This window comes from Myotis brandtii, unplaced genomic scaffold (genome assembly GCF_000412655.1).
Source record: "Myotis brandtii unplaced genomic scaffold, ASM41265v1 scaffold566, whole genome shotgun sequence".
In the NCBI taxonomy this organism is placed as follows: Eukaryota; Metazoa; Chordata; class Mammalia; order Chiroptera; family Vespertilionidae; genus Myotis; species Myotis brandtii.
The window spans coordinates 655963-667400 of NW_005370110.1; the positions used below are offsets into that span (position 1 = coordinate 655963).

General features: G+C 56.3%; 1 protein-coding gene across 24 annotated transcripts in view; it reads right to left on the bottom strand.

Annotated features, from left to right (window-relative positions):
- The window catches only part of PLEKHA6 (pleckstrin homology domain containing, family A member 6), a 147017-nt gene that overhangs the window by 29634 nt on the left and 105945 nt on the right, over positions 1-11438 (bottom strand). For 19 of the 24 annotated variants that reach the window (XM_014549686.1, XM_014549690.1, XM_014549695.1 and 16 more), the window contains 5 exons: positions 7940-8044; positions 7161-7233; positions 4890-4990; positions 1421-1623; positions 7-200 (listed from right to left, as the gene is read on the bottom strand). In XM_014549686.1, coding sequence (XP_014405172.1) covers positions 7-200; positions 1421-1623; positions 4890-4990; positions 7161-7233; positions 7940-8044 — 676 coding nt within the window. Of the gene's footprint in view, positions 201-1420; positions 1624-2029; positions 4790-4889; positions 4991-7160; positions 7234-7939; positions 8045-11438 lie in introns of those variants that run through there. The other 5 variants (XM_014549706.1, XM_014549689.1, XM_014549685.1 and 2 more) reach the window with 4 other exon arrangements.

Sequence of the window (11438 nt, forward strand, 5' to 3'; positions counted from 1 at the left end):
CAGCTGGGATGCCATTGGCTTTCACCAGAGGCTCGCTCTGGATGTCGGGCCTCTCGGGCCTCCTCTCCGCCTTCTCGCAGCCCCGGCCGTCGCCCTCCCCTCGAGTCTTGGCCTCCGGCTCCGGGTTGGGGAAGCTGTTGTGAGGCGGCTGGTGGTGGTGTTGGCTGGGTGGGGTGTTCTCCGAGTCTGGCTTCTCGTGGCTGCAGGGTGCCAAGGGAGATGGCGTAAGAGATTCCAGCCCAGCACGGAGTTGGGTGGGGGGTGGTACCCAGGGAGGGAGGAAGGGAGTGGAGAAGGATGGGCAGGAAGGTAGCAACGGGAGCAGAATTTAATACATTACAATTCTGTTGCCCAATGATTAGAAAAAGTCATCCGATCTGCCTGGCCATCTCTTTCTGCCCTCCAGGTCTCCCGCTGGCCACGCCACTCCCTTCAGCACCTGCCTCCCCCTTCAGGACCCCTGTGGGGCCACACAGGGGAGGCAGCGGGCAGAAGCTGCTGCCTCAAACTACACAGCCTGGAGACATGCTAGTTCCCTTTCCAAGAGCAAGCCTCGCCCGGGACTGACTTCTTGTTAGAATGTAAGCTCCACGAGGCAGGAACTCGTCAGAATTTTGCTCCCTCGTTTTCCTGGTACCCGATTGAGCGCCTTACACATGGCTATTCATAGTAGATTTTTATGAAATGATGAGGGAACCACCGGAAGTACGCCCCGTGGGTGGAGCCCAGGTGGAATCTCATGACAATGTTCTCCCTACAGTTTCTCAAATTCAACACATCCACGCGTTGGTGTTGAGACACTGCTTGGTAACCATTTCTAAGACATGCGCATAGACTTGGGGTCTACACTGTGACACCTCCTTCTGGATCCCCGTTAGCATCTGACTCAACACCAGCTCGAGGAGACAGGCGCCTAGACTGCGGCTGGGGATGTGATGGGCACAGCCATGTCCCGAGTGCTCACCACATACCAGCATTTTGCATACGGCTTAGTCCTCACAACGGCCTAAGAGGTAGGCTTATAATTGCTGCCTCTGGGGAAAGCAAGCTCAGGTCCACAGAGGTGAAGTCACTTACCCTGAGGCCACACTGTGTCTAAGTGACCAGGTTGGGATTCGAACCGGAGTCTACCTTCCTTAAGGCTGTGCCCCTCACCTGCGCAGCCCAGAAAAACAGCACGCGACCCTGGCCTTTGGCTCCTGGCCAGGCCCCCCTGGAACCTGGCTCCCTCTTGGCCTCCACCAGCTCAGAGAGCAGAGGCAGAGCCGGCCAGGGGAACAGACTGCCGGCTCTGAGATGGCCTCGCCCGGCACCCTGCTCTGTGCTTCCGCCAGCACAGTGGGTTCAGCGATGGCATCGAGCGGGCCCTTCCCTTTCTCTAGCTCCCCCAACCCCCAAGGCCCAGGAGCAGGGCACTCACTTGAGACGCACAGCTTGGGGCACGGACTTCTGGGCTGGGGGGATCTGTACCCGGGCAGCCTCCCCCATGGCCTGGATCCAGGCCTCCTGCTCCTCGGGGCTCTCGGCGCTGAAGAAGTAGGTGCGGACCCCGGCGTGCTCGGCCTGTGGGGAGAGGCAGTGCGTGGAACTGGCCCCGGCCTCGTCCACCCAGCACACAGTCACCTGTAGGGAGAAGACACCCATCCCCACAGAAGAGGTGGTCAGAAAGGCCGCTCCCAGGACCTGTGGCTCTTTTCCCCACATGGAGCTCGGGGGCAAGGTGAGGAGGGTGGCCCACAGGTATCCCAAGCGCCCCAGCTGGTGCCCAGGTGTCTGCCTGGCTGGCTCTCTGGACACCACGGGGCAGCCCAGGTAAGCTTACCTGCCCCACCTGAGGTGATTAGCAGCAGGAGGGACAATTACCGTGCCCGCTCTCCCATCAAATTCTATCTTTGATTTGAAGGGCAATTAGCCGAAGTCTGGGAGAGACCCCTGGGTCTCTGAGAAGCCAGCTCTGTCTCGTCCGTGCAGAGACGGCCTGGCCCTCTCCGGGCATGCAGGGGGCATGCACACAGGCAGAGCACGCTACCTAGTCGGCGGCCACGAGCAGGTGCGGCAGGCGGGAACCCAGAAGGAAGCTCCTGTCCAGAGCAGGGTCCTCACGCAGTCGGGAGGAGGAGAGTAGAGAACAGGTCAACCAAACACCAGAGGGAGAGACAGACACCGCGTGGCAGGAAGGTTGGGAGGGGACGGAAGCGGAGGCTATTCAAACTATCCCCTCCTGCTCTGGGACAACAGCACCCAGCTCAGCCCGCCAGGAGGGGGAGTGCAGAGCTTACACCATGGAATCCAGGCTGGCGGAGTGAGGTCAGGGATTCCCAGCACTAACCCTCCCTCTGTTCCTGACCAGCTCTGGGCTGTGGAATGGGGGCGGGGGGGTCTACTTGGTGAAACTTGAGATTCTTGGGCCCAAGGACAAGAAGCTCCAGGCTAGATTCCTTGTGGGACCTCGGCATACCCCCCAGGTGACACCCGGGTCTCCCAGGAAAAGCACGTTTATCCCAGCCTGCATGAGATCCAGATGTGATTAAGTCTCTGATGGGAACCTCACGTTGCCCTCTGACCCCTTGGGCGCTCTGGGTGTTGAAAGGAGAGAAGACAGGGCTCCTCTGACCAAGCACCAGGGCTCTCCTAAGCAGCAATGTCAAATCCACACCCTCCAAATGCTCTCCTGGCCGGACCCGCACTCCACCGCGGCCCCTGCCCCTTGCACAGGATGCCCTTCTGGCAGGAGCCCTTCCCCAGTGAGGGCACATCCTCTGTACCCAGTGAGGGCAGGGCTGGTCCTCCTTCCCCTGGACCCTGCCAGTCCCCACCCTCAGCAGGGGCCAGCACATTGGCAGACGCAGGGAGGTGCTGAGGAAAAGCCAGCGAAGCTGTGAGGAGGTGTCTGGGGGTTGAAACTACACGGGGACTTGGCGATCAAGCCCGAGGCAAGCCCTCTGAGGTGGAGAACACAGGGTTGCCACAGAGGAGAGACACGGGCGGGACCCTGAGTGTGTCCCGGGGCTGGTAGGAGTGGGCAGCAAGTGAGCTAAACGCTCAGCATCTTGTGACCCTCGGAGAGCGGAGCACTGCTGCACCAGGCGCAGGGAAGGCAAAGGCATGCTCTTTGCACTTGAAGAGTCAAGGTCAAGCTGGAGGACAGGACGTGCCCCCAGGGAAACAAGGAGGGAGCAAGGGCCAGGGAACAGCTGCTGGCGACAGGGAGGCGAGGCGGGCAGAGGGCCTGGGGAAGGCAGGGCGACTGAAGGGCAGTGGGAGGAACACTCTCCTGGAACCAGGAAAGGGGACCAGAGAATGGAGGGAGGTGGCCCAGTCGGGTGAAGTCTACCAAGCCTCCTGGGGCCGGGGCAGGAAGGGGTCCCGCATTCAGCAGTGGGCTGGGCAGGGACAGTCAGGCTCATTAGCAGCCACCCCAAGAGTTTCGCTTGGTGGCCACAGCAGGACAAGCCTCCATCTGTGTCAGCAGCCCTCCCTTCCCTGGGAGGGGCCTCTGAATAGCCACCCCTTTGTGGCCACTGATCACTGCTCCCCGATTGGTTTAAAGAGGAACGAACTCCTTGGGGGACGGGGAGGGAGGAGCGCAGTGATGGCACAGAAGTGAGATCTGGGGTTTGTGGTGGGGGGTTAGCCATCGTGTTCACCCGAGGCCGGCTGAGCTCCGAGCATGTGTCTGCGCACAGGTCTGGGGGGAGGGTGACAGGCTGTCTGCCTGTGTGGGTGTGTGCGTCTGCTGTTGGTTAAACAGCCTGTTCCTATTTCCACAGCTAGAACCGGCTCCCTGGAGCCCGAGTTTTATTAATTGTTCATTCTGTTCACACCTCTGGCAGACAGGACCCCGGGAGGCTGGAAACTAATTATGTATGTGCCAGAGAAGCCCCTCCTCGTTCCCAGAACAGCACCTGTGTGTGCTGCCCACAGCCTCTCGGTGGTCGGTGTCGGAGTGGGAGGGACAGGAAGGGGCGGCCTCTGAGGCTCGGACCCTGACCTGGGGTGACCTGCAGGCCCCATCCCTGCCAGCACGGCTTTAGGTCTGCAGGGCCTTGGGCAGCGACTCTCCACTGGGAGAGCGGGCTTGGTGCTGAGAAAATGCATGGGCAGCACCAGAATTTCATATTTGGAAAAGAAACCTAGAGTCTTTTCATCATAAAACACAAAAACCATGTGTAAAAGGTCGTGCGTTTTTAAATGTGGAGAAACCCTGCCTGGGATGAGCCAGCTGCAGCCTCTGAGGGGCGGATCCCCAGGGGGCTCGGGGGAGCGTGCTGAGCGGGCAGCTGAGCACACTTGCTCTCTCCAATTGTCTACATGAGGTTTGCTTCTCTTGATTATAATGAAACTCAACCCCTAATTTCCTCTAAAGACTGAAATTCAAGTAAGTTTGTTGTAGATCTAGTTTCCTGGGCCCAAGGTGGGGAGGAAGACTTTCCAGAAAGCATCTCAGCCCCCCTCCGGCCCATCTCCTGCCTCACTGCGAGGTGCTTGGCCACTGGGCAGAGGGTCCCCAGGCGCAGGAAATAACTGGCTACATTTATCGATATTTATCCTAATAGAGCTGATACGCTCCTCCCTCCCCCCAGGAAAAAACTGGGGTACCACTGAAGCACGTCTCTACTGACCTGCCCTGGGGAGGTCACCCACCCAACCCCCGGGAAAGAGGACGGGGTCCCGCACGGCCTCTGCTTAGCCTCAGGACGGCCCGCATGGAGTCCAGGGCACTGCCCATTTGCTCCCTCCGCTCCGACTCCTCGGAAGGTGGCTCTTGACCCTTCTCCATCCCCCTGTGCTCTAGGAGAACAGCCGCCCCCCCCCCCCCCCCCCCCCCCGGGGGGACAGCCGCCCCCCCCCCCCATCTGACCTGGGAGAGGAATTTCCGGCCAACTGACCTTAAAGGTGTGTTTTCGGCTGATGTTGTCCGAGGGCTGCACGGCGGCCACCCGGAAACTCAGGAGGGGGATGCTGCCCAGGATGCTCTCCTCCTTCTCATCTGTCAGGAAACAGAGGCAGGTGAGGTGCACGTGTGCGTGCGTGTGTGTGTGTGTGCGCGTGTGTGTGTGTGCATGCGTGTGCAGGGGAGGAGACAGGAGCATGTCAGCCCTGTTATGATAAACTGCAACACACATTTGTTGCTCATCTACAGTAGGCACACCGGGCCACACACACCAGCACGCAGGCTGTGTTCTGCACACCCCACCACCAAGAGGCATGCTCTTGGATCGGGGCACTGGGGCGTGTGCTGGCTGTGGACATGCTCTGGGCATGGCTAGAGGTGAATGACAGAGAAGCAGTCCCACCCTCCAGGAGCTGGCATTCTAGTACACAAGCAGGCAAACCAATTAGAGCTCATTGTTCTACGTCAGAAACTGTTCTAAGTGAAAAGCCTTCATGCATTGAATCCTCTCAACAATCCTGTGGACAGGGACTGCTATGGTCCCCGTTTTCTGAGACGCAGAGAGGTTAAGTAATTTGTCCAAGGTGACTTAAGTAGAGGGTGGAAGACTGGTCTTTGAACCCCCGGAGTCTGACCCCCAAGCCGTCATTCTTAACCACTCCACCGTGCACAGTGCCTGCCCAACTAAAGACTGTTCCAGCGGCCACACGCACAGCAGGATCATGGGATGGGGCGCGGGAGCGTGGACGGTGCCCTCTGTGGTTCTGGCTCCTCTGGGTAACTGTTTCTAAGGTTCTTCCCGGCACCCAGCAGCTTGCTTTGTCTTCTTCTGATGCAGACGCACACCCCCTTTACATCTCTGTCTCAGGGAACACCTGCCCCCGCGTGGCCTTCTGGTCCTCTGGTCCCTGGATCAGGCTAACCATCAGGCTGTTACATAATTCATCCTGGATCTCCAGAGGAGCCTGATGGATTAGCCAGTCGGGCACCCAGCTGTCAGCAGGAGGCCCGGAGGGCAGGGTGTTCTGTGGGACGGGATGGGAGCAGCCATGAGGCCATGGCAAGACACTCCCCACTCGCCCAGAATAGCTCCTTATGTCCTGGGCTGGAGATGTACCCCCCAGAGAGAGTTCAGAAGAAATCTCTTCGGGCTTATAAACTCCACTAGTTCTCTCTTTCCTCTCACTCATCACTTGCACAAGATACTTGGCCTAGCGTCCAGCTTCCTGTGCAGACCTCAGCGTGGTACCCAGAGCAGGGCTAAGCCGAAGGAGCACGAGGAACCAGGCCTGGAGACCAGGAAAGCAGAGGCTGCCAGCGCCTGGAGGAGACGGCCCTGCCCGGTACTGCCCAGGTCTGCATTTAGGGGGTCTCCTGAGAGCACCTCAGTGGATAGTGACCCCCAGAGCAGTGCCCTCTGACATGCACAGATTTTTAAGGTTCTTCTCTCATGCCGGGCCCAGAGTCTCTCCTCTGAGGAGATCCTGGCTTCCCCCAACTTTGTTCACACTCTATCCTGGAGGCCCAGCCTGGGCAGATTCCTCTGCCCCAGTCTTGGGGTTTCCTCTGTGACTGGACCTGTATATGCAGCCCCTTCCTGATCTCTCCTCAGAGTTCAGGTGGCAGCAGCTCAGGGCACAAGAATAGCAGCACTGGGGAGGGGTGTGTGTCACTGGGTACAGCCTTTGTTTGCCAAAGTTAATGATTCACAGAGTTGTTCCAGGAAGGCCCAGGGAAATCTAGGCTCTGCCGCTCCCGGGGCGTGGAGGGGCGCGGAGGGGCGCGGAGGGGCGTGGAGGAAAAGGGAACAGTCCCTTCTGCTGCAAAGACGTTTCCCCTTCTCTACCCAGTGCCCTGCGTCAGGGCGACAGGCCACCACCGTCACCACCCTGCTTGCTCCCTCTGTGCTCTCCCTGAGACAGTGTTGCTGTGTCACTTTAAAAACACCTTCCTTGAGGTTGCTGCACCAATGTCGTCAGATCTTTGCCCTCCTCTGCTTTGGAGAGGGTCTGGAGTGAGTGTTGGGTGGACAAAGAGGGCAGAAGCTGGGGGTATTCGTCTAGTCCCCATTGATGGAGCACCTACTAAGTGCCTGCACTGAACACAATGGACAAAACCCCGCTGCCTTCGTGGACTGGGTCGTGCGTTCCACAGGACAGGAGGAAGATGAGCATACACGCTCCAGCCAGTAGGGGACCTGCTGGTAGTGGTCTGGCAGATGGGAGGAGTGGTGGGTGCTCGCCCCTCAAGCCTGGGGCAAGCTCACCTTTGTAGTAGAAGAGGCAGCGATCCACCAGGACGAACCAGCGCTTGTTCCACTGCTTGACCCCGGAGCTGGCCTGCGGAGCACGTGGGGAGAGACAGACGGAGGGGCTGTGAGCTGGGCATGGGAGGAGTGAAGGTCATGGGAGGAGCTCTGCACTAACTTGAAGGATATCCCGCCTCTGGTTGCAGCTCGGGCCACTAACAAGTAGCAGCAACCCTCTTGAGACCCCAGATGCAGGCACCTGACATGGGGTCATTGCCTGTGACCTTCAGTTCTGTCATCTTGGGCCTCAGGGCTTCCTCCCCTGCCCCCCCTTCACCTCCCCCCTCCCAAAGATAAAAAGGGCAAGAAATGAGCCAGAATGAGTGAGCAGAGGGCAGGCAGGGACAGTGGCAAGGACAATGGGGAGAATTGCTGGACCCAGACTCAAAGGAGACACCACCACCACCATCCCTGCCATAGCAAGAGGACCAGCTGAGGAGAAGCCAGTAGGTTGCTCCAACAGGGTGGGTGGCCTAGCACATTTCAAAATCATTGTATCTGCCCACAGGAGATCTAGCTGGATTCCCAAATATGACACCAATTTTTCTGTGAGATTTTGGGAAGATACTTGACTTCTCTGAGCTTTCATAACATTAGAAGACTTATTCACAGAGTTACACCAAATGAGCAAGGGGAGGACATACCCAAACAGACACGGACGATGGTAAGCACGGAGGCATTGCGGTGCTACAAGGGGAGAGCACTGGGCATGGGGGCGGGAGGCAGAGGGGCCTCACCTGTTTGAAGAGCCAGCCCGCCTTGGTGACAGGTGTGTTGAGGTTCCGCTTCATGGAGTGGGAGCGCTTGCCAAAGGCGATGGCCTTGCGGGATGTCCGGGTGGCCTGGGGAGGCAGAGAGAGAAGCTGGCCTGGCTTCTTCCCTCTCCTGCTGCCCGTTCCACCGGCCAGGGGAGCAGCTGTGCCTCTCTGGGTTATACTGCTCTGGGGTAGCCCGAGGTGCCCTCATGCTGGGAGGCCCACGTGTGAATCATGGATGTGTTACTAACTCAAGAGCACAGCCGCTGAAGTCTGACTTCTTTTCTTATTTCCAAAATCGGGCTCAAATAATAATCCTGCCTGTCTGACAGCGGTGGGCCTTTTGGGGTTTTCTGGGGGAGAAAGTAAGGTTTTTCATTTCACTCCTGGCCTACCCTTCTGCTACTGTCCTTACTCCCTACCTTTCATCGTGCTTTCTGGAACCCATCAGCTGAAGTACCTTGCCTGTACCACCATCCTCTCAGCGTCCTGTTCATTCTCAATGTCCAATAGAGCTGGGGTACCACTGGGAACCCAGCTGGGAACACTGACACGAGTGTCCCAGCTCCTCACTGCCACGTAGATACCAGCCTTCTCCCACATCCTGGCATCAGCTCTCTCTCCTGAAGCGCCACGGATCTCCCACCGTTTAGTCCTTCTCACCACCATTGGCTTCCAGAGCATCTTTCCGAGTTGGTCATCCTCTTCATTCAGTCTTGCCATCACGGTGGCACTGTTCTCGAGGATGACCCACCCAATGCCTTAACTTCATTCAACTTTGATGTCCTCACCTCCCAACCCCTCCACCGCCACCCCAGCAATGGACTGTCATGGCCACTCCTTAGACCTGGCTAGCACCTCAGTCCCTTCACGGCTAACATCTTCAGTTCTAACATTCTCATTTTCTGATCAAGTCATTCCACCCTTTGGGCTTTCTCACTCTGTTACTCGGCTACACAAGCTTTCCTACTGCACTGGGACCCCCAGCTCTTCAAGTCTTCCCTTTTTTTCTGGATCCATCAGCCACCTCCTGGTTGTAGTCCTTTCCTTACAAAGCCTAGGCCCCGCAGTAGAGTAAATCAACTGCCCTCTGAAACACCCCATCTGCTGTCTTTCTGCTCACTCTTCTCTAAAACTCAAAATCCCAGATTAATCAAAGTACCCACCCTCCCTGCACTCAGCCAGACTGCTGTGGAAAATCACACTGCAATACAGATGAGGCCACACAGACCCATGGTCCCCAGCCCTAGCTAGGCCCAGCCCCAGATGCCATCTCCATTCTGTACCCCCACCGTTCTCCCAAGTCCTGCGACTCCCCGCTCTGCGCTCCCCACGGTGGACCTGAATCCTCCTCCACAGAGAAAACTGAGGTTATCAGACACGCACTTCCTCAATTTCACACCATTTTACTCAGAAAATTACTGCCCTTACCCTATCTGTCTCTTTCCCTGCAATGTCGTAAGAAGAAGAAGAAAGAAGGAGAAGGAGGAGGAGGAGGAGGAGGAGGAGGAGGAGAAGGAGAAGGAGAAGAAGAGTTGTTCTCCTTTCTAAGGCTCACACGTCTAACACACCATCTCCTCTGAGACTGCCCCATCCATAAGCTCTCAAACCTGTCTTCAACTTTTCCTTCTCCCCTGGCTTCTTCTCCTCAGCAAACACACTCAGGTATCTCTTCTTAAACCATCTGTCTGTCTGTCTGTTTCTCTCTCCACCCCACCCCTACTTACACCTGCCCCCTCATCCCTACACCTGTCAGGTAACACCTTCCCTCCCTTCTCTCTTTCCCTTCAGGGATAGGCTACTGGGAAGAGCCCTGACTTCCTCTCCTCTCATGCACTCCTCACCCTCCTCCACCTCTTTCCATATCCTTATACATTGTGCCCGTATAATGTCATCCACCAGCAATAAGCTGACGATCCCCTAATGTACATCTAAGACCTCTCTCCTAGCCCCGGTTCATTTGGCAGCCGGTTGTCCAAACAGCAGTAAGAAAAGTACAAAACCAAACTCACCCTCTTTCTATCCAAACTGTTCTTCAGTATTTCTCTTCTTGGTGAATGGTACAGCCCGCCCCGTTGCCCAGACCGGAGCTCTGAACCACCTCACACTCTTCCCTCCGCTCCTTTCTACAATCACCTATGCAGGGCTAAGGAGTCTATCTTCCTTAAAGTTCTCAAATCTCACTTGTTGCCTCACAGATTGTCATCTCTTCTGCCATGAACTAAGGGGATCTTTCTAAAAACACAGCATCATCACATCACTCTCTGAAAATCTCTCACCACCACTCATCACTTAGAAGTGAATGCAAGTTCATCAGCCCAGGACTGAAGGCCAGGTCTGTAAAATCAGGCAGGGCCCATAGCCCCCCTCTGCCACACGAGCAGGCAGCCCTGCCCCCTGTCGGGCCTAACTCCTGTGCTTCTCTCCCACCCCCATGCCTTTGCTCACTTGCTCTTCCACGGCGGGGGTTGGGGGGAGCCCCATCTCCCTTACCTACAAGTCCAAACTCATTCTTTAAAGCCCATTGCAGACCTCCCACTGCATATTTGGCTCTGTTGACTAAGGAGTTTGCTGACCACTGCCCCAGAGCAGCTAGCTGCCCCTCCTCTCCCCTCACTCTTAGAGTCTAGAACTTTCCACCCTGCAGTGGAACTGTTGGCCTTCCGTCTCCTTCATGAGACTGTGAGCTCTTTACAGGGAGGAACTTTTGCTTATCTCTTTATTGCCAGAGCCTAGCAGCTATAAGAAGCATTGCTAAGAACTTACAGAAGGAAGGAAAGAAGAAAATGGGCTTTATTATAACGTACTCCCCAAACTTGGAAATAAGATTATTTTTCCACCCTGCAGTGGAACTGTTGGCCTTCCGTCTCCTTCATGAGACTGTGAGCTCTTTACAGGGAGGAACTTTTGCTTATCTCTTTATTGCCAGAGCCTAGCAGCTATAAGAAGCATTGCTAAGAACTTACAGAAGGAAGGAAAGAAGAAAATGGGCTTTATTATAACGTACTCCCCAAACTTGGAAATAAGATTATTTTTCAAATAAGATTATTTTACTTTTCCAGTAAAATCCCACATAGAAGGCTGAGAGTAGCCATCTGAAGAAGTCTAAGAACAGGCAAGTCCCCGAATCTTCCCTTTCCTCTCCGTCCATCATCAGTCATGGTTTCACCTCCACTCAGCAGCCTAGATACTGCTGCCCAAAGCTCCCCACTCCAGCTGTTCTCCTGCCAACCCCTCAGTACTCTAGCCTCCTTGTCTTTCTGCCACTGCTTCCCAGCAACCCTCAGCCTTAGCTCAACCCAACCACCTGCCTTCCCTGCTTCCATAGCCAGGCTATGAGCATCGCTGGAGGAAAGCCACTCACCTGGGGAGTGGAGCCATACAGATTGAGTCTATGACCCTAGATGACCTTTTAACACTACAGATAATATTTCATATGTCCCTTGTTGACCACTGTTCCTGTTCTCCAAACCTTGGGCAT